General features: G+C 38.8%; 1 protein-coding gene across 1 annotated transcript in view; it reads left to right on the top strand.

The window, feature by feature from the left end:
- garem (GRB2 associated, regulator of MAPK1) overlaps window positions 1-23,275 on the top strand; it is a 55,714-nt gene extending 32,439 nt beyond the window's left edge. The window contains exons 3-6 of the mRNA XM_061965693.2: window positions 969-1,099; window positions 12,803-13,978; window positions 16,939-17,093; window positions 17,165-23,275. Coding sequence (XP_061821677.1) covers window positions 969-1,099; window positions 12,803-13,978; window positions 16,939-17,093; window positions 17,165-17,843 — 2,141 coding nt within the window. The 3' untranslated portion in view covers window positions 17,844-23,275. The remainder of the gene's footprint in view (window positions 1-968; window positions 1,100-12,802; window positions 13,979-16,938; window positions 17,094-17,164) is intronic.
- Window positions 23,276-24,292: the final 1,017 nt, after the last annotated feature.

Here is a 24,292-nt window from a genome sequence, read left to right as displayed (position 1 = left end):
GAAATACGGTAGTAATCCGTGTGCGGATGGAGAGATTGCGTCTTTTTATGAACCGGATTGCTTAGTAGGAGCCATTTTGTGGTCTTTACAGATGTAAACAGGAAATGAAACGTACGGTGATATCCGCGCGTTTTTTCTTCTTCTTCCGGGGGCGGGTGGTAGCTTACAGTAGAAGAAGAAGCGCTTCCTGTTCTATGGGGGCGGGTGCTTTCCTTGGCGGTTGCTTGCGTAGAAGAAGAAGCGCTTCCTGTTCTACCGGGAAAAAAGATGGCGGCTGTTTACCGAAGTTGCGAGATCGAAACTTTATGAAAATGAATCGTAATAAAGCGCACCGGGTTATAAGGCGCACTGTCAGCTTTTGAGAAAAATTGTGGTTTTTAGGTGCGCCTTATAGTGCGGAAAATACGGTATATATATATATATATATATATATATATACAGCCCGGCCCCCCCCGGCCAAATTTTTTTTACCCAATGCAGCCCACGAGTCAAAAAGATTGGGGACCCCTGGTCTAAGGTAAAAAAAAATAGTACAAAGCGATACCTAAGTCTGGTCTTTATAGAAGAAAGTGAATGTATAGTATAGGCAGTATCGGCTGTGACCACCATTTGCCTCACAAAGTGCAACTGGGATGTGCTGATTGATTGGCCACCTGCATCACAGCAAATAAACTGTAATTTATTATTGTCTTAAGTACCATTATTAAGTATCAGTATCATGTACCATTATCACTGGAGGACAAGGCTAAACACAGAGAAGGAGTTTAAATATTGTGTTGATATTGTTACATGGTCAATAGCACTCACCATAAATACATCAAAAAAATTACAGTTAATACATGTGATTGGCATTGGTATTGGTGTCTGCCAATCTCACTCATGGATGATCGTATCGGAATTACGTGTTATACATATCAGGTTGTTTTATTATGCATTGTCAGCAATATTCTGTCTTTTTCCTGCTGCAGGTCAGTTTAAGCTGCTGGAGCAGGATCGAGACGTTAAGGAGCCGATACAATACTTCAACAGTGTGGAGGAGGTGGCCAAAGCCTTTCCTGAGAGGGTTTATGTCATGGAAGAAATCACTTTTAATGTTAAGGTATGGATAATGTTTTATTTAGATAGACTAAAGTTGTGAAAATAATGCTGTACATCAGTGTTGCTTGTGTAAGGAATGAAAACAAGCACATTTCATCCTTTGAAGCATGAAGTAGTTCTTGATGGACTGCGAACTCCTACTTAGCTGGAACTGGTCACACTAGTCAAGCCAGTACTAAAGCAGTTGATTGTAAAAGCAGAATATGTCCTAGTGCTCAAGGTAATGCTGACCTCTGTGACCAGCACATCATTTTCATTGTTTATTATAGTGCTTGTTCAAACTTTTGCATTAGAGGAAGTGGTGTCGTATCTCCCACTTAAAACACTGTCCTTTCAACCATTCCTAAAATACTCTGCAATTTAGCCTCCATCAAATAACATGAGTTAGTAACATTCTGGTCAGAGAAGGTGACCAGACTGCCATTTATGCCATTTGTTTCCAACGGAATGGAATGCTAACGTGTAAACAGCAATCCTTCTGCCACACAATGCCTTATGCTAACGAGGGGAAATCACACTTCGACTCTCGTTAGTTTTGACAGTAGGAATGTTTGTTTGCATTTCAACAGTTGTTCTTCTCACTACAATAGGGCGAATCTATCCTTGCCCAGATGAACTGATGAAGCCTACTCGCATGAGAGGTGAAACGTCTTCTAAGACAAACCAAAGAGCCCAGTTGCGATCGATTGAATGCCCTGAGATTACAATGACCTGGATGAATGACAACATTCATAGCCTTGTCTATTGTCTATTATAAATATAACAATAATTTAAATAATTAATGTATTATTACATCAGTGACACCCCACACTTACCCTGTGTGACCAAGATCTGTTAATAGTATTTTTACTTTGTTCACTGCGCTTCGGGTACACATTTCGTTACATTTCACCAATTTAATTTTGGACTTCAATCAGTGAAACCTGGATAATAATTATTAATACTAATATGTAGATGCATTCATAAGATACACAGGCTTACCATTTGAAGTGGGAATCTGTGGGCACCTCATGATTAGATAACCATTCAGGAGACACCATTCGATTATAAATCGATTATTTATATATATAAGATTTATACATATTTAATTACATTGTTTATTTTGTATTATTATCTTTATTATTAATTATATGTTTAAAAGGCTCCTCCTTTGGCTGCTGACGTATGCGATAACATATTGCGCCATTTCTGTGTTTGAATGCGATCGTGCAGAGCATAGATATACTGTTGAGATAGAAGACTACATCCCCTGTAAAAAAATCACCAGACTTGGATGATGTTCATTCAGTTGTTTAATTTTGTAGAAAAAAAGCAGAAAACAGACATGACACAAAACTATAGTCATTTTAAATGGCAATGTTCAAGCTTTAAGAAACACTAAATCAAGAATATAGATTGTGGTAGTCAGTAATAGTTTCATTTGTTAGATCAAGCAGTGTGAAAAAAATCACTAAATTCTGAGGAAACAATTATGGAATCACCCTGTAAATTTTAATTTCCAAAGCTAACACCTGCATCAGATTACATTTGTTCTTTAGTCTCAGTTAGTTAGTTCACACCTTGAAGAGCTGTTGCACCAGGTGGATTGACATGAATCATGGCTCCAACACAAGAGATGTCAATTAAAGAAAACGAGAGGATTATCAAACTTCTTCAAGAATATCATGCAATGTTACAAAATATGTTGATTGTTCAGTCAGCTGTGACTAAAATCTGTACCAAGTACAAACAACATTAGAAGGTTGTAAAAGGCAAGCATACTGGTAGGCCAAGGAAAACATCAAAGCTTAAAAATAAAAAACCTATATAAAGCAATGTCTTGAAAACTAAAAATGCACAGAAGAACAAATGGGTGGACTCTGGAGTCACCATCTGTAACCAAACTGTAAAAAAATGCCTAAAGGAAATGTGTTTTAAATACAGAAAAGCAAATCGAAAGTCGTCATTAACATCTAAACTTAAAAAACAAGGTTCCAATGAGTTAAGGAAAAGCAATCATGGACTGTGGATGACTGGATAAAGTCATATTCAGTGATTAATTGTGAATCTGCATTTGTCAAAGTGATGATTCTGGAACTTTTGTTTGTTGCCGGTCCAATTAGATTTATGAAGATGACTGTAAAAAAAAATCATGCACATTTCCATAGTCATTGATGATATGAGGCTGCATGTCATGTCAGGTAATGGCACTGGGGAGATGGCTGTCATTATATCTTTAATAAATGCACAAGTTTACATTGACATTTTAGACACTTTCCTTATTCCATCAATGGATAGGATGTTTGGGGATGATGACATCATTTTTCAAGATAATAATGCGTCTTGCCATAGGGCACTGTAAGAACTTTCTTTCAGGGGTCTTTTTATTAATTTTCAAAAATATACAATATCATCTTAACCCCTTTGTACACTACAAAATATACCTCCCTCCTTCACGACCTCCCTCCCTCTCTCCCTCCCTCCTATATAGTCACTCAGCTAAATAACTCATGCTCTTCTTAACCCTTTTATACACTCCAAAATAAACCTTATACCCTCCCATATACTCAGCTGAATAACTCATGTTCTACAAAGTCTCTACATACATCTTTAAATAAAATTATTATTCTTTTGCATCAAAATCCACAATAATAGCCGCAGCACAAACGTAACACTGTATCATTAGTTGGAAACCTGGTCTTATAGGGGCAGCATGGTCAGATGGATGGCAGTGGCCCATCAAAAAATGCTAGGAATTCCATCCATTCATCCATACATTTTTACATTTACCGCTTATCCCTTTTGGGGCAGCGGGAGGCTGGAGCCTATCCAAGCTGCAATTAGGCACAGGGCAGGGTACACCCTGGACAAGTCGCCCCCTCATAGCAGGGCCAGCACAGATAGACAGACAACCACTCACACTCACATTCATACACGAGGACCATTTAGTGTCAGCTTATTCCCAGGTGCATATCTTTGGAGGTAGGAGGAAGCCGGAGAACCCAGAGGGAACCCATGCCGCCACAGGGAGAACATGCAATTAACCCCTCTCCCTTCCCCCCAAAAATGTGTATACATATGATTAGAGAAATAATAAAAATGACCACAGTTTTATTTCTGTACGCATGTAGTGCGTTTATCAAAAAAGCGTAAAAAAGTCTTTGAAAGATTACAAAATTTGTGTTCAGAACCATCCATCCCATCCATCCATTTTCTACCGCTTATTCCCTTCAGGGTCGCGGGGGGTCGCTGGAGCCTATCTCAGCTACAATCGGGCGGAAGGCGGGGTACACCCTGGACAAGTCGCCACCTCATCGCAGGGCCAACACAGATAGACAGACAACATTCACACTCACATTCACACACTAGGGCCAATTTAGTGTTGCCAATCAACATATCACTCACCCCACACCCCGGATTGTAAATAATGTAAATAATTCAATTTATATACTGTGATGATTATCTTGTGTGATGACTTTATTATGAAAATAGTATATATCTGTATCATGAATCAATTTAAGTGGACCCCGACTTAAACAAGTTAAAAAACTTGTTCCGGTGTTACCATTTAGTGGTCAATTGTACGGAATATGTACTTCACTGTGCAATCTACTAATAAAAGTTTCAATCAATCAATCAATCAAAACCTATCCCCAGGTGCATGTCTTTGGAGGTGGGAGGAAGCCGGAGTACCCGGAGGGAACCCACGCAGTCACGGGGAGGACATGTTCTGAACCACTCAGCATTAATCTTATTTTCGTTAATTTAAGATTCAGTACAAGATTCAGTGCCAGCAACCTGAGGGTTCCTGGTTCAATCCCCACCTTCTACCATCATAGTCACGTCCGTTTTGTCCTTGAGCAAGACACTTCACCCTTGCTCCTGATGGGTCGTGGTTAGCGCCTTGCATGGCAGCCCCGCCATCACTGTGTGAATGTGTGTGTGAATGTGTGAATGTGGAAATAGTGTCAAAGCGCTTTGAGTACCTTGAATATAGAAAAAAGCGCTATACAAGTATAACCCATTTACCATTTATCAGTAAACTGTAAAAAAACAAAAACTAAAAACTTTAATTGAAGAAAGATACATAAGGTCAATGTCAAGGTCTGCAATTAGTCCGAAAGACTCCAACTTGCAAAGTCACTTGTTAAGTCCATGCCTCAGAGACCTCAAGCTGTTATAAAAGCCAGAGGTGGTGCAACAAAGTACTAGTGGTGTGTTATTGTTTTGTTTGTTTTTAATGATTCCAACATTTTTTCCCCATAATTGAGTGATTCCATGATTTTTTTTTCACTCCATCCATCCATCTTCTTCCGCTTATCCGAGGTCGGGTCGCGGGGGCAGCAGCTTAAGCAGGGAAGCCCAGACTTCCCTCTCCCCAGCCACTTCGTCCAGCTCCTCCCGGGGGATCCCGAGGCGTTCCCAGGCCAGCCGGGAGAGATAGTCTTCCCAGCGTGTCCTGGGTCTAAATGATTTAAATATGAAAATGTTACTGATGATCACAATTTATATTCTTGATTTTTTTAAGGCCCTGTCCACACGAACACAGATCCATAGACGCATACTTATCTCTGCGTTTAGGCCTGTTGTCCACATGCAGACGAATACTTTTGTCTTCAAAAAAGCAGACTTTTACAAACGCTGGCCGAAGTGTGAGTTCCAAAACTCTCCGCTTAGCGTATGCGTGTACACGGCACAAACGGAGACTTGTGATGACGTCACGGTTGTGCACTGTCATTTACAAAGCTCAACAACACTGCCTTGCTGCCTTTAAACACACTTTAAAGGCCTACTGAAATGCGATTTTCTTATTTAAACGGGGATAGCAGGTCCATTCTATGTGTCATACTTGATCATTTCGCGATATTGCCATATTTTTGCTGACATGATTTAGTAGAGAACATCGACGATAAAGTTTGCAACTTTTGGTCGCTGATAAAAAAGCCTTGCCTGTACCGGAAGTAGCAGACGATATGCGCGTGACGTCACAGGTTGTGGAGCTCCTCACATCCGCACATTATTTGCAATCATGGCCACCAGCAGCGAGAGCGATTCAGACCGAGAAAGCGACGATTTCCCCATTAATTTGAGCGAGGATGAAAGATTCGTGGATGAGGAAAGTGAGAGTGAAGGACTAGAGGGCAGTGGGAGCGATTCAGATAGGGAAGATGCTGTGAGAGGCGGGTGGGACCTGATATTCAGCTGGGAATGACTAAAACAGAACACAAGACATATATTTATACTCTATTAGCCACAACACAACCAGGCTTATATTTAATATGCCACAAATTAATCCCGCATAACAAACACCTCCCCCCTCCCGTCCATATTACCCGCCAATACACAACACACTCAATCCCACAGCCCAAAGTACCGTTCACCTCCCCAAAGTTCATACAGCACATATATTTCCCCAAAGTCCCCAAAGTTACGTACATGACATGCACATAGCGGCACGCACGTATGGGCAAGCGATCAAATGTTTGGAAGCCGCAGCTGCATGCGTACTCACGGTACCGCGTCTGTGCATCCAACTCAAAGTCCTCCTGGTAAGAGTCTCTGTTGTCCCAGTTCTCCACAGGCCAATGGTAAAGCTTGACTGTCATCTTTCGGGAATGTAAACAATGAAACACCGCCTGTGTTATCCGGCACACCAGTCAGGGGGTGCATTCTACGGCGGGGGTGCGTTATCCGGCACAACACCTGCCGCAATACACCGCTTCCCACCTACAGCTTTCTTCTTTGCTGGCTCCATTGTTCATTGAACAAATTGCAAAAGATTCACCAACACAGATGTCCAGAATACTATGGAATTTTGCGATGAAAACAGACGACTTAATAGCTGGCCACCATGCTGTCCCAAAATGTCCTCTACAATCCGTGACGTCACGCGCAGACGTCATCATACCGAGACGTTTTCAGCAGGATATTTCGCGTGAAATTTAAAATTGCACTTTGGTAAGCTAACCCGGCCGTATTGGCATGTGTTGCAATGTTAAGATTTCATCATTTATATATAAAATATCAGACTGCGTGGTCGGTAGTAGTGAGTTTCAGTAGGTCTTTAAGAGTATGTTTGAACGTAAATATGCTGCTATTTTCACTTTACATTGATTAAAAAGACACATCAAAATGGGCTTTGCGACAGTCCCGCCAGCGCTAATGACAGTCAGCGATTGCTGTCGAACCTCCACCTGATGGGACAACTTTGACAAGCAAGACTTTTTGCTCTGTGTCATAAGAAAGGTGCAACATTATCTTAGGTTTTAGTCCTTATTTAACGAGAAATCATGAAGTCAACGTACGTGTGTTGCTTCCATTTTTGTAGATGGAGCCGGGCGCGACCGTGCACGCGCGTAAAAAGGGACCAAGCAACTAAACAAAAACATAATGTAGCGTCCTCCTTGTCGTGTGTACTGATGTTAAAGACAATATACACTTCATTGCACATGTACTATATCAATGATTAAATGCTTTATACAAACCCTGTTTCCATATGAGTTGGGAAATTGTGTTAGATGTAAATATAAACGGTACAAATCATTTTCAACCCATATTCAGTTGAATATGCTACAAAGACAACATATTTGATGTTCAAACTGATAAACTTTTTTTTTTTTTTGCAAATAATGATTAACTTTAGAATTTGATGCCAGCAACACGTGACAAAGAAGTTGGGAAAAGTAGCAATAAATACTGATCAAAGTTGAGGAATGCTCATCAAACACTTATTTGGAACATCCCACAGGTGAACAGGCAAATTGGGAACAGGTGGGTGCCATGATTGGGTATAAAAGTAGATTCCATGAAATTCTCAGTCATTCACAAACAAGGATAGGGCGAGGGTCACCACTTTGTCAACAAATGCGTGAACAAATTGTTGAACAGTTTAAGAAAAACCTTTCTCAACCAGCTATTGCAAGGAATTTAGGGATTTCACCATCTACGGTCTGTAATATCATCAAAAGGTTCAGAGAATCTGGAGAAATCACTGCACGTAAGCAGCTAAGCCCGTGACTTTCGATCCCTCAGGCTGTACTGTATCAACAAGCGACATCAGTGTGTAAAGGATATCACCTAATGGGCTCAGGAACACTTCAGAAACCCACTGTCAGTAACTACAGTTGGTCGCTACAACTGTAAGTGCAAGTTAAAACTCTCCTATGCAAGGTGAAAACCGTTTATCAACAACACCCAGAAACGCCGTCGGCTTCGCTGGGCCTGAGCTCATCTAAGATGGACTGATACAAAGTGGAAAAGTGTTCTGTGGTCTGACGAGTCCACATTTCAAATTGTTTTTGGAAACTGTGGACGTCGTGTCCTCCGGACTAAAGAGGAAAAGAACCATCCGGATTGTTATAGGCGCAAAGTTGAAAAGCCAGCATCTGTGATGGTATGGGGGTGTATTAGTGCCCAAGGCATGGGTAACTTATACATCTGTGAAGGCCCCATTAATGCTGAAAGGTACATACAGGTTTTGGAGCAACATATGTTGCCATCCAAGCAACGTTACCATGGACGCCCCTGCTTATTTCAGCAAGACAATGCCAAGCCACGTGTTACATCAACGTGGCTTCATATTAAAAGAGTGCGGGTACTAGACTGGCCTGCCTGTAGTCCAGACCTGTCTCCCATTGAAAATGTGTGGCGCATTATGAAGCCTAAAATACCACAACGGAGACCCCCGGACCGTTGAACAACTTAAGCTGTACATCAAGCAAGAATGGGAAAGAATTCCACCTGAGAAGCTTAAAAAAGGTGTCTCCTCAGTTCCCAATCGTTTATTGAGTGTTGTTAAAAGAAAAGGTGATGTAACACAGTGGTGAACATGCCCTTTCCCAACTACTTTGGCATGTGTTGCAGCCATGAAATTCTAAGTTAATTATTATTTGCAAAAAAAAAAAAAAGTTTGAGTTTGAACATCAAATATCTTGTCTTTGTAGTGCAATCAATTGAATATGGGTTAAAAATGATTTGCAAATCATTGTATTCCGTTTATATTTACATCTAACACAATTTCCCAACTCATTTGGAAACAGAGTTTGTAATTCCACAAGAGTTTTGCAGTGGCAGACGCACGTCCGTGTGCTTTACTATATAAAGCACACGGACGTGAAATGGCTTCCATGGCTCGTTAGTGCATGCTGATTTTAGAAATAATGTACACTTCACTGCACATGTAATACATCACCATGTTGCTGAACATGTTATAATTGTATTAGTGGTTTCAGCAGCACAGGCATGCATGCGTGCTTTAAACACTGAATTTTTTTTATAATAATGGTTCCAGGGCTTTGTGTACATGCAGGTTGGTTTTAAAGATAATGTACATGTCATTGTATACGTCTAGTATATCAAAATCAACATAAAGGAGGTGTAATGCCAACAAGTCAGCTGTTGCTGCTTTTTTCAGGCTTCTGATTGGACAAAATGCATTACAGCAGGTGTATGCATTTGTGTGTCGACAGAGACAGTTTTGAAACTACACTTGTGTGGATGGAGATCGTTTTAACCCCAAATATGCGTTTTTGAAACTGTCCATGTTCGTGTGGACATGGCCTAAGTGTTTCTTGAAGCCAGAAAGTTGCCTTTTGAAATAACTATAGTTGTCTATCATGTCTGTTATCTGCTTTTTTTCTACACAATTTAACAACCCAATGAACATTTATAAGTCTAGTGATTCCATATTTTGGGTTTTAGATACGTGAACACTGTAGCATTTTGCTAAGCGATGTGCCAACATGGCGAGCAAACATCCTTGTTATATTTTTTGAGCCTAAAATCTTAACAATTTTTCCCACCGTCATGTGCCCACGAAACAATACTCCAGCTGATGGCAAATCTTTAAGGCTGATTGTAGAATGCATCAATTAGTTCCAGCTGCAATAACACTCCACTCGTTAACAACCATCGTTCACTTGCAAGGGGAAGCTAACAAGCTAATTATTTGATTAGTTGTTTGCTCACAGAAGAGTGCTTATAGTAGGGCTGTACGATTCATTGACATTGAATCTACATAAAGGTTTGAATTAGTGCAATAAATAGCCGCAAGAGGTTGAGGGTTTTTTTTTCTCTGCCGTCCACGGCATTTGAGTGACAGACATGTTTGCCAAACAGAATTGTCGAGCCTCGCGTTTGTTCGAAGAGAACTGCACTTTAAGATATAATAATATTTATTTCAGTTAAGTGTTTGCTTACAGAAATTAGAGTCATTTTAATTTTTTTGGTTTGTTTATTGATTTAGGATGACCAAGTTATTTACCTTAGATTACAGTACAATGGTAAACAATTCTACAGTAATGAAAAATAAAAGTTAATATCCTTTTAAATGGTTATTGGTATTATTATTACATATTATGATTACATTACTTATAAACACTATAGTTTGTATCAGTTATTTCTTCAGTTTAAGAGCATGATGTAGACATAATAAGATGTGTGGCACCAGACAAGAATACTGTATGTTGATTGACAGTCTAAAAGTAACATGTCTTCCTTCCCTTGTATTTTTTCAGTTGTATGCATTTTTATGTATGAAGCATAAAAATCGCAAATCAAATACCAATTGTGAAAAGAAAAATCGCAATTAGGTTTTTTCTCAAAATTGTGCAGCCCTAGTTTATAGGGTGGTCATCTGTGTCTGGTGGGTTGTTATTATTAGCACTAAAAAATAATAATACATTTAAACAAAAGAACCCCAGCAAAAACTGGAAAAAGACAGCAAACAGAAGAAGCTGAAATGTTGATATTAATAACTTCTAATAACATAAAGCTTTGTCTTTAAATATGTTTCACTTTTTTTAAGCCTTTCCATATATAATTAAATGTGTAAAAAATGTGACACGCTGGATGTATGCCTTGGAGATCAAGGGTCTAGGGCTCTGAATTACAGTTGTGCTCATAAGTTTACATACCCTGGGAGAATTTATGATTTCTTGGCCATTCTTCAGAGAATATGAATGATAACACAAAAACCTTTCTTCCACTCATGCTTAATGGTTGTGTGAAGCTATGTATTGGCAAACAACTGTGTTTACTCTTTTTAAATCAAAATGACCAAAGAAAGTACCCAAATGACTCTGATCAAAAGTTTACATACCCCAGTGACTTTGATATGAGAACATGCACAAAAGTTGACACAAACAGGTTTGAATGACTAATCAAGGTTCAAATCCTCACCTGTGACCTGTTTGTTTGTAATTAATATGTGTGTGTTAAAGGTTAGTGAGTTTCTGGGCTTTTGACAGACCATTGCATCTTTCATCCAGTGCTGCACAGATGTTTCTGGATTCTGAGTCATGGGGAAGGCAAAATAATTGTCAAAGGATCTGCGAGAAAAGGTAATTGAACTGCATAAAACAGGAAAGGGGTATAAAAAGGGTATAAAAAGATATCCAAGGAATTGAGAATGCCAATCAGCAGTGTTCAAACGCTGATTAAGAAGTGGTAAATGAGGGATTCAGGTAGACCAGCAAAGATTTCAGTCACAACTGCCAGGAAAATTGTTCGAGATGCAAAGACAAATCCACAAATAACTTCAGCTAAAATACAGGACTCTCTGAAAAATTGTGGTGTGGCTGTTTCAAGATGCACAATAAGGAGGCACCTGAAGAAAAATGGGCTGCATGGTCGAGTGGCCAAAAAGTTAAATTTTGGTCTCATCACTCCAAATTACCTTGTTCCAGAAGTTTTGAGGCTTATCTATATGCTGTTTGGTGTAATATAAGCGGGATACTTTTTGACATTTGCGCAGAAATGACTTTCTTCTGGCGACTCGACCATGCAGCCCATTTTTCTTCAAGTGCCTCCTTATTGTGCATCTTGAAACAGCCACACCACAATTTTTCAGAGAGTCCTGTATTTCAGCTGAAGTTAATTGTGGATTTTTCTTTGCATCTCGAACAATTTTCCTGGCTGTTGTGGCTGAAATCTTTGCTGGTCTACCTGAATCCCTCATTTTCCACTGCTTAATCAGCGTTTGAACACTGCCGATTGGCATTCTCAATTCCTTGGATACCTTTTTATACCCCTTTCCTGTTTTATGCAGTTCAATTACCTTTTCTCGCAGATCCGTTGACAATTATTTTGCCTTCCCCATGACTCAGAATCCAGAAACATCTGTGCAGCACTGGATGAAAGATGCAATGGTCTGTCAGAAGCCCAGAAACTCACTGACCTTTAACACATACACATTAATTACAAATAAACAGGTCACAGGTGAGGATTGGAACTTTGATTAGCCATTCAAACCTGTTTGTGTCAACTTTTGTGCATGTTCTCAGATCAAAGTCACTGGGGTATGTAAACTTTTGATCAGGGTCATTTGGGTACTTTCTTTTGTCATTTTGATTTAAAAAGAGTAAACACAGTTGTTTGCCAATAAATAGCTTCACACAACCATTAAGCATGAGTGGAAGAAAGGTTTTTGTGTTATCATTCATATTCTCTGAAGAATGGCCAAGAAATCGACTGTATTTGTTTTATGTTTTTCTATTATTAATGTTTGCGAAATGTAAGTTTTGCATCTTTAATACATTTGCAAAGATAAAAAAAAATTGCTTTCATGTTGTCATTATGAGGTGTTGTGTGTAGAATTTTGAGGGGGAAAAGAAATGATTCCACTTTGGAATAAGGCTGTAACAAACAAATGGATCGTTTTAAAGCTGCAACTGTTAAGAAACACTAACTGACAAATGTGATTAATAAAGATGGACATTTCTTTCAGGTGGCTTCAGGAGAATGCAATGAGGACACTGAAGTTTACAATATAACATTAAGCACAGGCGATGAACTGACACTGATGGGTCAAGCTGAGATCCTGTACGCCAAGACCTCAAAAGAAAAATCAAGATTCAACACTATCTTCAAGAAGATTGGTAAGCTGAACTCCATCAGCAAGATGGGTCGTGGCAAGATGCCCTGCTTGATCTGCATGAACCATCGCACCAACGAGAGCATCAGCTTACCTTTCCAGTGCAAAGGCCGTTTCAGCACCTGTAGTCCTCTGGAGCTCCAGATGCAGGATGGTGAGCACACCATCCGCAACATCGTGGAGAAAACCCGACTGCCGGTCAACGTCACAGTGCCCGGAAGTCCGCCTCGCAACCAGCATGACCTGCACCTCATCCGGGAGGGCAATCGCTACAAGTTAGTCAATATTCAGACCAAGACAGTGGTTGTGTGCCTTGTCTTACGAAGCAACAAAATTGTCCCCGTCCACTTCCCCTTCATCACGGCTCTGCCTCGCTTTATTATCCCCGAGGAGCTGCTGCAAGGAGAGTTGTGGCTAGACACCATGGTGCACCGCTGGTTCTCTTTCTGCCAGGAGCAGTTTGACATTGACGACTATTCACGTGCTGTCCGTGACGTGCGGACAGACTGGAACGATGAGGGGAAGAGCCCCAAGAAGCAGAGTGGCGGGAACGGTAATTGCTGCAGTGGCAGCATGCAGATTCCTAGCTCTTTGACATACGCCCGCGATGAACTCACACAGTCCTTCCACCGACTGTCGGTATGCGTTTATGGTAGCAACCTGCACGGTAACAACGAGGTCAACCTGCAGGGTTGCATGACCCTCTGTGGCGACTGGGCTCTTTTGCCCTCTGACAGCCTTCCAGCTGACTCGGCAGAAAATGAACACGTTCCCCCCCAAATGTTGGACACAAAGCAGCAAGCATCAAACAAGTCTGACGTTCCTTATGAGGAGCTGTGGTTGGATCGCCTCAGAAGCCAAATCCCACAGTCTTCTTTGACTGAGGGAGTCCGAGCTCTCGACAACGGCTGCTCGACAACGACAACAACTTGCTCTTACCTGGACTTGCCACTCACAAGTCCTCTCGCTCCAGTTCCCGCTCATGATGCGTCCCTCACACCGCCGCCTGTCCCACCCAAATCTGAAGCTGTGAGTATCACCGGTCTTTACTCGCACCTCTTTCCTTTCCGCAACAAAAGCAAAACATTTAAAATTTCTTAAAATGGAAGAAAATGATGTCAACAAACTGCCGTAGTTTAAAAAATATTTTGTTCCTTACATTGCCTTACAAAGTTACAAGTAAATGTGCAAATACCGGATAGGTTGGCTTTTGTCGGCCAATTTGAGGGATGTTGACTTCAATATGTCATATTATGATTTTTAATTCACATCTAAAACGATTCCTTGTGCTCTACATTACATGTAATGGAGGTGCTTTGGGCTCCATTTTACATAAATGTTGCTTTACAACCATCTTCAAGCTACTTTCGCCTGATAATGAGTCGTTGGCTATATAAAGTTAAAGTACCATTGATTGTCACACACACACTAGGTGTGGCGAAATTATTCTCTGCATTTGACCCATCACCCTTGATCACCCCCTGGGAGGTGAGGGGAGCAGTGGGCAGCAGCGGTAGCCGCGCCCGGGAATCATTTTTGGTGATTTAACCCCCAGTTCCAACCCTTGATGCTGAGTGCCAAGCAGGGAGGTAATGGGTCTCATTTTTATAGTCTTTTGGTATGACTCGGCCGGGAAAATCTAAGTTATAGTCTGACTCACAGCGAAAGGAAAGCGAAGAATACTCTTCAGAACTGAGGAAATGACAGCATCTCTGAGGTTATTAAGATTTCTTTTTCAACGCATTTCAGTTCATAACACTTAAGTATTCAGGCTGTGTGTCATATAGTGTCCGTATTCATATGTGAAACGATGATGTTCAAACATCCATGCAAGAATATTGCATTATATGTAGCTGTTTATCATGTAGTCCGGTTAAGCTAATGCTACATTTTAACGTATCATTACATTTGTCAATGGAGTTATCTAATAATAGTTATATAGCGCCGTGCAGACAAAAGATGTTTAAATGTATTTCTACAGCTGCTACATGCTAACGTATCATCACATTTGTCAATCAATGTGGAGTGAATGAATGATGGGTTCTCACTTCTCTGTGAAGCACTTTTAGTGTCTAGAAAAGCGCTATATAAATCTAATCCATTATTATTATTATTATTCTCACTAGACTCACCATTTTATTATATCCACCATTGCCATAAATTTTAGGAGCCGACTTTGTGTTTAAAAATAGTTTTGGGTAAATCCTTCTGTATATTTACCATGAGGCGGGGGATGTAATTCTTGCTGGGCCCTGCATCAGATACTCCTGTAGGTACAGTAGGTACAGTACATTGTTTCCAAAACACAAAAGTTAAGTACTGTATTTTCCGGAGTATAGAGTGTACTACTGATGTATAAGCCGCACACACTACATTTGAAAGAAAAAAATATTTTTCCTTAAGCCGCGAATATTTACGCTGTGAAATTAGTTATTTACACAGAAAGATTTTGTAAATGTTTATTTACATACCTTAATTATTTCCAAATTGTGCCTGTAACAGCAGTAAAACGGCTGATCAAACAAGACAGAAGTCATCGTCATGGACCCACTAGCTGCGGAAGCTAGCTCTCCAATCAGCTAAACGGACTCAATACTGTGACGTTTTGGTGAATTTACTGAGGAATTTGCAAAACTAAAACAATACAAAAAGAATGCCATTGTAAGTTTATAATACTAATACAGACACGTGCTATCATATTAGCTAATGCTAACGACGCTAGCTTTATTACATTATACTTGTATGTGCGTACAAATATGCATGAAAACCTACTATCAAATATGTGACGGTTTAGTAAGTATGAATTGTTTTAGTTATATCGTACAACTTACAAACATTGCTTGAAGTGATGAATGAAGAAATCATACAGGTAGAAACACTATTGACGACTAGTAGACGGAACAGCACTTGTACTTCCGGTTCAAGGCACAAAACAGAAGGAAATACTGTAGACTTTAAACCCCCAGCACCTGCAGTAAGAAAACTTGTCCAAAAGATGGCGCCATAGCACAAACAATAACACACATTTTCAGTCTCTGTGTCTGTGTTTTATTATGCAAATTTGTTGTATACAAAACATTATGGCCGTTAGCTAAGAAAAATCCATAGCGCCTTTGTAAAAGCCGCTGGGTTCGAAGCTTGGGAAAAGAGTAGCGGCTTATAGTCAGAAAAATACGGTTCATCTTAATTTGTGTAGTGGCCTTTGTTGGTTAATACAAACAACAACACAACATTTGTGGTCGTCCACACTGTGGACATAATTTTGTTTGGACTATAACTTGCTGTAGGGAAAATAAAAATGGAGGTAAAGTAAAACCACAACTAAATTCTCTGATGTCACAGGTTTATAAACGTCACACGTTGAGGCAGATCTCAAACGGCTTGTTTAAAACAAAATAGTTTGATAAATATGAATTCACCTAATATTTCATAATAATCACTTTTGGGGATTCCAAATACACAAAAACATGTGTCAACAGGCAAGAAAAGTTGGGTTTGAATAATATGACCCCTTGAAACAGGCTTGAGTTTTTAAACAAAATGATAAAAATGTGAAAACAATTATTTTAGTGATTTATTTATCTAGAAAAAAATTATTAAACAAATAAATAAAAAAGTTGAACATTTGACAACATGATAATTTACAAAATGAAAGAAAAATGTAAAAGATTATAATGTAGGGATAAAGGAAGTGATTGCTTTGAATTTGTTGTCAATGAAAAAATTGCGATGGAAAGATTTAAGATATAAGTGTATATAAGTGTTTGATGAAAACACTTTTGTCGTCAGTCTGTCTTGAAACTACTGTGGTGGTAAAGGTTAACCTTCAAGTTTTGCGTATTATTATGAATATTCACATGTTCAGATTACCTTTTTATCCCCTGGCGCAATAAAATATTTCATAAAGACACTTGAAAAAATACCACTTATTAGACATGTGTTCAATACAATGTTTAGCACCACTTTTAAAGCCGGTCTTACCTTTCCAGGTGAAAGAAGAATGTCGCCTGTTGAACGCACCTCCAATTCCTCCACGAAGTCTTAAACAGACGCCATCAGAGCCTCTCGTGTCCAAGCCTCGCCAGCAGGAGACGCGCTCGCCAAGTCCAACCCTCTCTTATTACTCGTCTGGGCTCCACAGCATGTAAGTCAGCATTTCTTCTCTTAAGCTTCCAATATGTGACAAAAACGGGATGTTTTTCTTTCCATCGGCAGTGGAGGCTCCGAGCAAGAAGAAGTGTCAGACACACAGGAGAAGAAGAAGAGTGTCTGTTATCCGTGCAACTGGAATCACCTCACTAGCACGACCTCTCCGAGCAGGAAGTTGTCCTCCAGGTTGTCTTGGCCAAACAACGTGAGTAGGACAGGGAGTCAGAGTTTGGACAGTTACTACAGTTATCCCAGGAAGAGAGCCAGCAACACTCAAACTAATAACTTTGATGCACGCGGCAGCAAGAGTCTCAGCCTGAGAAGCAAATCTTCAAGTACCAATTCTCAAATGTACAAAGACATTGAATGCAACACCAATCAGAGCCTCTCTTGTCCCATTTTACCGCCAAGGACTTCAAAGTTGAGAAGTTCAGAGGTCACATGTGCACCGACTCATGTCGACCAGCAGGATGCGTCAAACTCGCAACACACAATGAGCTCCGCCCACAGCCAGCAGTGGCAGCCCCCACCCATGCTGGCCGGCCTCTCCATAGAGGAAGTGTCCAAATGTTTACGCTTCATCGGTCTGCCTGATGACATCGTCCTCATTTTCACCCGCGAGAAGATCGATGGAAACTTTCTGATGCAGCTCACTGAAGAAATTCTCTCGGAGGACTTCAAGCTCAGCAAACTGCAGCTCACGAAACTTCTGCAGTTCATCCACGGATGGAGGCCCAAAATATGAAATATATCACATGGAAAATATATACAAGACCCTTATGCCTTCAGTACAACTACTAAATACTACAATATTTCCCCCCTATACATATACACCAATAAATACCACAGTACATTGGTCATGTTCATGTACACATATGGAATACTTCAGTACAACCCTCATTTTCATGTATACGTGAATACTACGATACATCCCCCATATTTATTTACACAAATAAATACTACAGCACATCGCCATTTTCATGTACACATGAATACTACGATACAGTCCCCATATTTATTTACACAAATAAATACTACAGCACATCCCCATTTTCATGTACACATAAATACTACGATACAGTCCCCATATTTATTTACACAAATAAATACTACAGCACATCCCCATTTTCATGTACACATAAATACTACGATACAGTCCCCATATTTATTTACACAAATAAATACTACAGCACATCCCCATTTTCATGTACACATGAATACTACGATACAGTCCCCATATTTATTTACACAAATAAATACTACAGCACATCCCCATTTTCATGTACACATGAATACTACGATACAGTCCCCATATTTATTTGCACAAATAAATACTACAGTACAACCCCCATTTTCATGTACACATTTGGAATACTACGATACATCCCCATATTCATGTACACATGAATACTACGATACATCCTCAATATTTATTTACACAAATACTACAGTATAACCCCCAAATTCATGTACACATATGGAATACCACAGTACAACCCCAATGTACACAGTTGGAATACTACAATACATCCCTATATTTATGTACACAAGAATACTATGTTACATCCCCCATATATATTTACACAAAAATACTACAGTACAACCCCCATTTTCATGTACACATATGGATCACTACAGTACAACCCCCATTTTCATGTACGCATGAATACTACGATACATCACCCATATTTAATTAAGCTAATAAATACCACAGTACAACCTCCATATCCATTTGATATTTTAACTCATTTTACTTTCACTCACTAAAACAGTGACAAGCATACAGTAGTGTACTTACTACACATGCATATATATTAAGTAATGTACTTGTATATGCTGACAGTATACAATACTGTACTCATTAAATGTGTATACTTAAACATAGCTTCCTGCTGGAATATATTGGATGTATTGATTTTGGAGACAGCGCCCTCTCCTGCATTCATATCTGCAACACACTTCCCCCTGCAGATAGCGCCATCACACTACGTTTTATTCTAGTTACCATAAAAAGCAGATTAAAGAAAAATATGTAATGTACATACTGTACACATACTTCTTACACTGCTTTATTTGCACAGCCCATGAAAAATTATTTAGCACTTTTTTTAATGTCAGCTTCACATTTAAGCCAACAAGAACAAAGCAGATTATTTAAATTTATAACACATCAATATTACATGTCATCCTCAAAGTATTTGTTTCACCTTATAATAACTTACTGATGTACAGTACTTGTGTTGCTATGGTAACGCTGATATCAACATGATCCAGACAGCGTAAACTCAACCAAAGCGATTTGATCAAACGAGAAAATAATTCCAAACACTTCAAAATGTCAGTCAGAGAGCATCAAATGTAAGAAACAATGTCATAAAAGTAAACATTAATGTAACACAGCATTTGAATTAGCATTTGAAAAGCTAACACTTAACGGTACAGTTATTATTGCTCTATTCCTAAAACTGACTGAACAAACATCTTAACCACGAGTAATGCATATCTGTATATATGTATGTATATATATATATATATATATATATATACAAATATTACTAAATATATATAGATATATACATACAGTGCCTCACTTTTTCCACATTTTGTTATGTTACAGCCTTAAGCCAAAATGGTATAAATGTGTTTTTGTTTTTGGAAATTTATAAAATGTTATGTAAAACAGCCTTTGCTCAATACTTTGTTGATGCACCTTTGGCAGCAATTACAGCTTCAAGTGTTTTGAATACGATGCCACAAGCTTGGCACACCTATCTTTGGGCCCATTCCTCTTTGCAGCACCTCTCAAGCTCCATCAGGTTGGATGTGAAGCCATTTTCAGATCTCTCCAGAGATGTTCACTTAGATTCAATTCTGGGCTCTGGCTGGACCACTCAAGAACATTTACAGAGTTGTCCTGAAACCATTCCTTTAATATCTTGGCTGTGTGCTTCGGGTCGTTGTCCTGCTGAAAGATGAACGCAGTCTGACTTCAAGAGCGCTCTGGAGCAGGTTTTCATCCAAGATGTCTCTGTACATTGAGGCGGCGTGGCTCGTTAGGTAGAGCGGCCGTGCCAGCAACTTGAGGGTTTCAGGTTTGATCCCCGCTTCCGCCATCCTCGTCACTGCCGTTGTGTCCTTGGGCAAGATACTTTACCCACCTGCTCCTAGTGCCACCCACACTGGTTGAAATGTAACTTCGATAATGGGTTTCATTATGTAAAGCGCTTTGGTCACTAAGGAGAAGCACTATACAAATATAATACACTTCACTGACGAGTCTCCCAGTTACTGATGCTGAAAAACCTTCCCACAGCATGATGCTGCCACCACCATTCTCCAAACATGATCCCTGGCATTCGAGCCAGAGAGTTCAAACTTTGTCTCATAAGACCAGAGAATTTTGTGGAGCAGAAGGGCCAAAAGCTCGCTTGATCTTGATTTTCAATACGAGTACAGACCGTGAAAGCTTCTGTCTTTTTGGGTTTGAAGCAGGACGTGTTATCACAGGGATAAACTGACGTGTGGCCGCCAAGCGTCCCTAGCGAAGTCGCTTTTAGATCCTACAATGTCGGTCGGCTCTTCCTATCATTGTGAAGCAGAATTCACCGAGCGTTGGATTGTTTTCCCACTAAGAGGGAACGTGAGCTGGGATTAGACCAGACCTGGGCAAATTAAGGTCCGTTAAATTTTTCAATCTGGCCCGCCGGACATTCCCAAATAATTTCTTTAGATCTTTAAGATGTAAACTGTAGCCGCCATTATGATGTGCAGTGATGTTTTCAAATGACCGTAAGTCTTGAACTATACAAAGTATTTCAATGGCTGGAATCTCCGCTTTTGCATGAAATACTAGTTACTATGGTAATCTAAGTCACAGCAGCTCAGACGAGGCACCAATCAATGTGGGTGGGGTGCGTTTCCACAGAGTGTTTCCAGAGCGGCCAGCCTGAAATTCGGGTGTTAGGGACAGACGCGGAAGGAGATTTTGCAAACAAAGTTCTAAAGCTTAGTGATGTATCAGATTGTAGGTGGGTTTTTTTTTACCCTTTGCGTTCATATTTCACTGTTTGTTGCGTTTCACTTAATTGTAAAATATGTTGATCGAGAGGGGCTGTGACGTTATCAATATTCAGTGTTTTATCAGTCGTAGTTAATACTGTAAATCTCACATTCTTTATTTTCATGTACATTCTGGGTGTCTCATTCAGTAAAAAAAAAATTTTAAATTCCTTTCCGTTTTTTAAGGCGGTCTGTCATAACTTTTTTAGCATTCAGACATTATTTTGAGTTTTTGTATGTGTTCTTAAAAATAGATATACCGGCCCCCAGACACATTTTTTTTTATAAATTTGGCCCTCGGAGGCAAAATAATTGCCCAGGCCTGGATTAAACTATCGCGAGACAGGTTAGTTTTACCCTACTGATAATGTGTTGTTGCAATAGTAATCTTTCAGGTGCATTTTGCAAAAAAAAAAAAACATTTCAAAGAAATGGCTTCCATCAGGCCATTCTACCATTCAGGACTGATTGGTGGATTGCAGCAGAGATGGTTTTCTTTCTGGAAGGTTCATATGACTTCATTGGGACCTTCAAGGCAGCAGATGTTTGTCTGTACCCTTCAACACATTTGTGCCTGGAGACAATCCTGCCTTGGAGGTCTACAGACCATTCCTTTGACTTCATGCTTGGTTTGTGCTCTGCCAGGCACTGTCAAGTGTGGGACTTTATATACCGAGAAGTGTGTACCTTTCCATGTCCAACAAACTGAATTCACCACAGGTGGACTCCAGTTAAGATGTAGGAACATCTCAAGGATGATCAGTTGAAACAGGATCCACCCGAGCTCACTTTTGAGCTTCATGGCAAAGGCTGTGATTACATGTGATTTCTTAGTTTTTTAAATTTTTATAAAATTTTCAAAAATCTCTGAGAATGTTTTTTTTTTAGACTACGGCTATAAAATAACAAAATGTGGAAAAAATTAAGCGCTGTGAATACTTTCCAGATGCACTGTATATATGAATTTACACATACAGTAAATATATACAAACTAGTAAAAATAAGTACAGTATAAAGATGTGTAATGTACATGAAATACAATCAAAAGGATTACTGGAACAACAAATGCAGTTATTTTTTAAAAACTAAAAAGTTGAATCATGTTTTATTTTCACCAGTTTATTAAAATACTGCCATCAAACTAGTTGTGCCTTTTATTCATAACTTTGACCAAACATCAACTTACTAGTCGCTTTATTTCATAAAGACTACAAAATTATTCTAACGACATTTTAAAATTACTTTCATATTGAAGTACATGCTTTGTGATATCTTGGAGTATTATATACAAATGATGAGACAATAAAAGTCGTAATATTGCAAGAAAAAAGTATTTTCTGAATTGAGAAAAAGTGCAATTCTAAGAAAAAAGTAATATTTAAAAAGTAAAATTACAAAAATAATATGTCCTTATCTTTATGCAGGTACACATTTTTATACATAAATACATCATTTTTCCCCCCTTTTAATCTTTTTGTAATATTCAGAATTCTTATTCTACGGAATTCAACTTTCTCGACTTTCATCATAAAATGTCGACCTTTTTCTTGTATTAATTATTCATTATTCCTTGTTAATTAAGAACTTTATTCTGGTTAATGGTAACTTTCTTGTGATATTTCAATAATTTGATTGAGGTTCTAATACTCCTTTGATATTTAGCTGCACGGTAAAGCTATCGTGTGAGTATTTTTTTTGTTCTGTATATTTGTGCACTTTGTTGCGTCTTCAACTATGCAGTGGTCTTGTCGTGCATAAAAAATACTTTTATAGCAAAACTTTTCTCCCTTTCTCCGAACGTTACATATTTTCCTAATATGCAAATGTATTTTTAACAAAATAATTACTTATGTCATATATTTTTGTAATTGCTAAAAGCTCTTTTTTTTTTTTTCAAAAATGATTTTACTTTGAAGTGTTTGTAAAATATAAAGTCATTTTCACCAAATGATTGTTTAGAAAAGTCAGGCTTGATTTTCTTCGTGTGTTTTTGAATTGAGGTCACGTGACGCTTGATGTTTATGCAAGAACAACAAAGCAGAATACTTTTATCTTTCCGATATGCAAATGTATGTATTTACTGTATATATTAAAGAATGTACATGCCAAAGAAATTTATCCAATGAGTCATTTTACTTGAATAACTTTATGTATGATTTTGAACATAAACAAAAAACAGTTTTGATGTTTTTTCTAAAAAAAAAAATAGTGAAGCCTTCTATGTATTTTAATGCTCTTTGTTGCTGTTGTTGAGTTTATGACATGAATTAACAGCATGTTTGTGTTTAAACGTCTTTACGGAGTTGTTAATGTTCATTTAAAAATCAATATTGATACTCACTTTGCGAGTGTACTTTATGAAGTGTCTGTTGGGGTTGATTACTGAAAAGTCAAACTATGGGAAGGGGGTCATTTAGATATTATTAATTCTGTAATCAAGATAAAGCTGCACTTTGGCTTTTCAGTGCACATTTTTCACCATTCTTTACTATTTCATATAAATAAAAACATTGCTGGTAATACCATTAAAAAATGTTTTCAAAATAGAAAAACTGGCACCAGACGACAGCTCGAGAAAAATAAATATATTTTAAAGCAGCGTCTTTGAATATGTACAATTTATAAATTAATGTATAATTGTGGCATGAAAACCATTTCTTTCAATCGCTGCAGCAGGACACAAATTACTCTGACACGTGATATTATGGAGGGCCAAATAATTTTAATAATTACCTAATTTTAATAATTACCTAAGTGTCATTTAATGTCATATCATATATATTTAATTATTTGATCAATTATGTCAATAATTAATTAATTACATACTTATTTAACAATTAATTATGTCATGATTTAAATGATGACCACAGAAGTGGAGGAGTACTTGTGAAAGTGTGGAAATAACTCAAGCATATAAACTCCTCTACTGCTATATGTACTGGGTCAGCAGGTCTTGCTTGCATACTTCTGTAAAATATCCATCCATCCATTCTCTTCCGCTTGTCCCTTTTGGGGTCGCGGGGGGTGCTGCATTCGGGCGGAAGGCGGGGTACACCCTGGACAAGTCGCCTCCTCATCGCAGGGCCAACACATAGACAGACAACATATAATTAAATATTTAAATAATTTAATCAT

This window comes from Nerophis lumbriciformis, linkage group LG07 (assembly GCF_033978685.3).
Source record: "Nerophis lumbriciformis linkage group LG07, RoL_Nlum_v2.1, whole genome shotgun sequence".
Classification (NCBI taxonomy): Eukaryota; Metazoa; Chordata; class Actinopteri; order Syngnathiformes; family Syngnathidae; genus Nerophis; species Nerophis lumbriciformis.
This window is presented reverse-complemented; position numbering and strand designations above follow the sequence as displayed.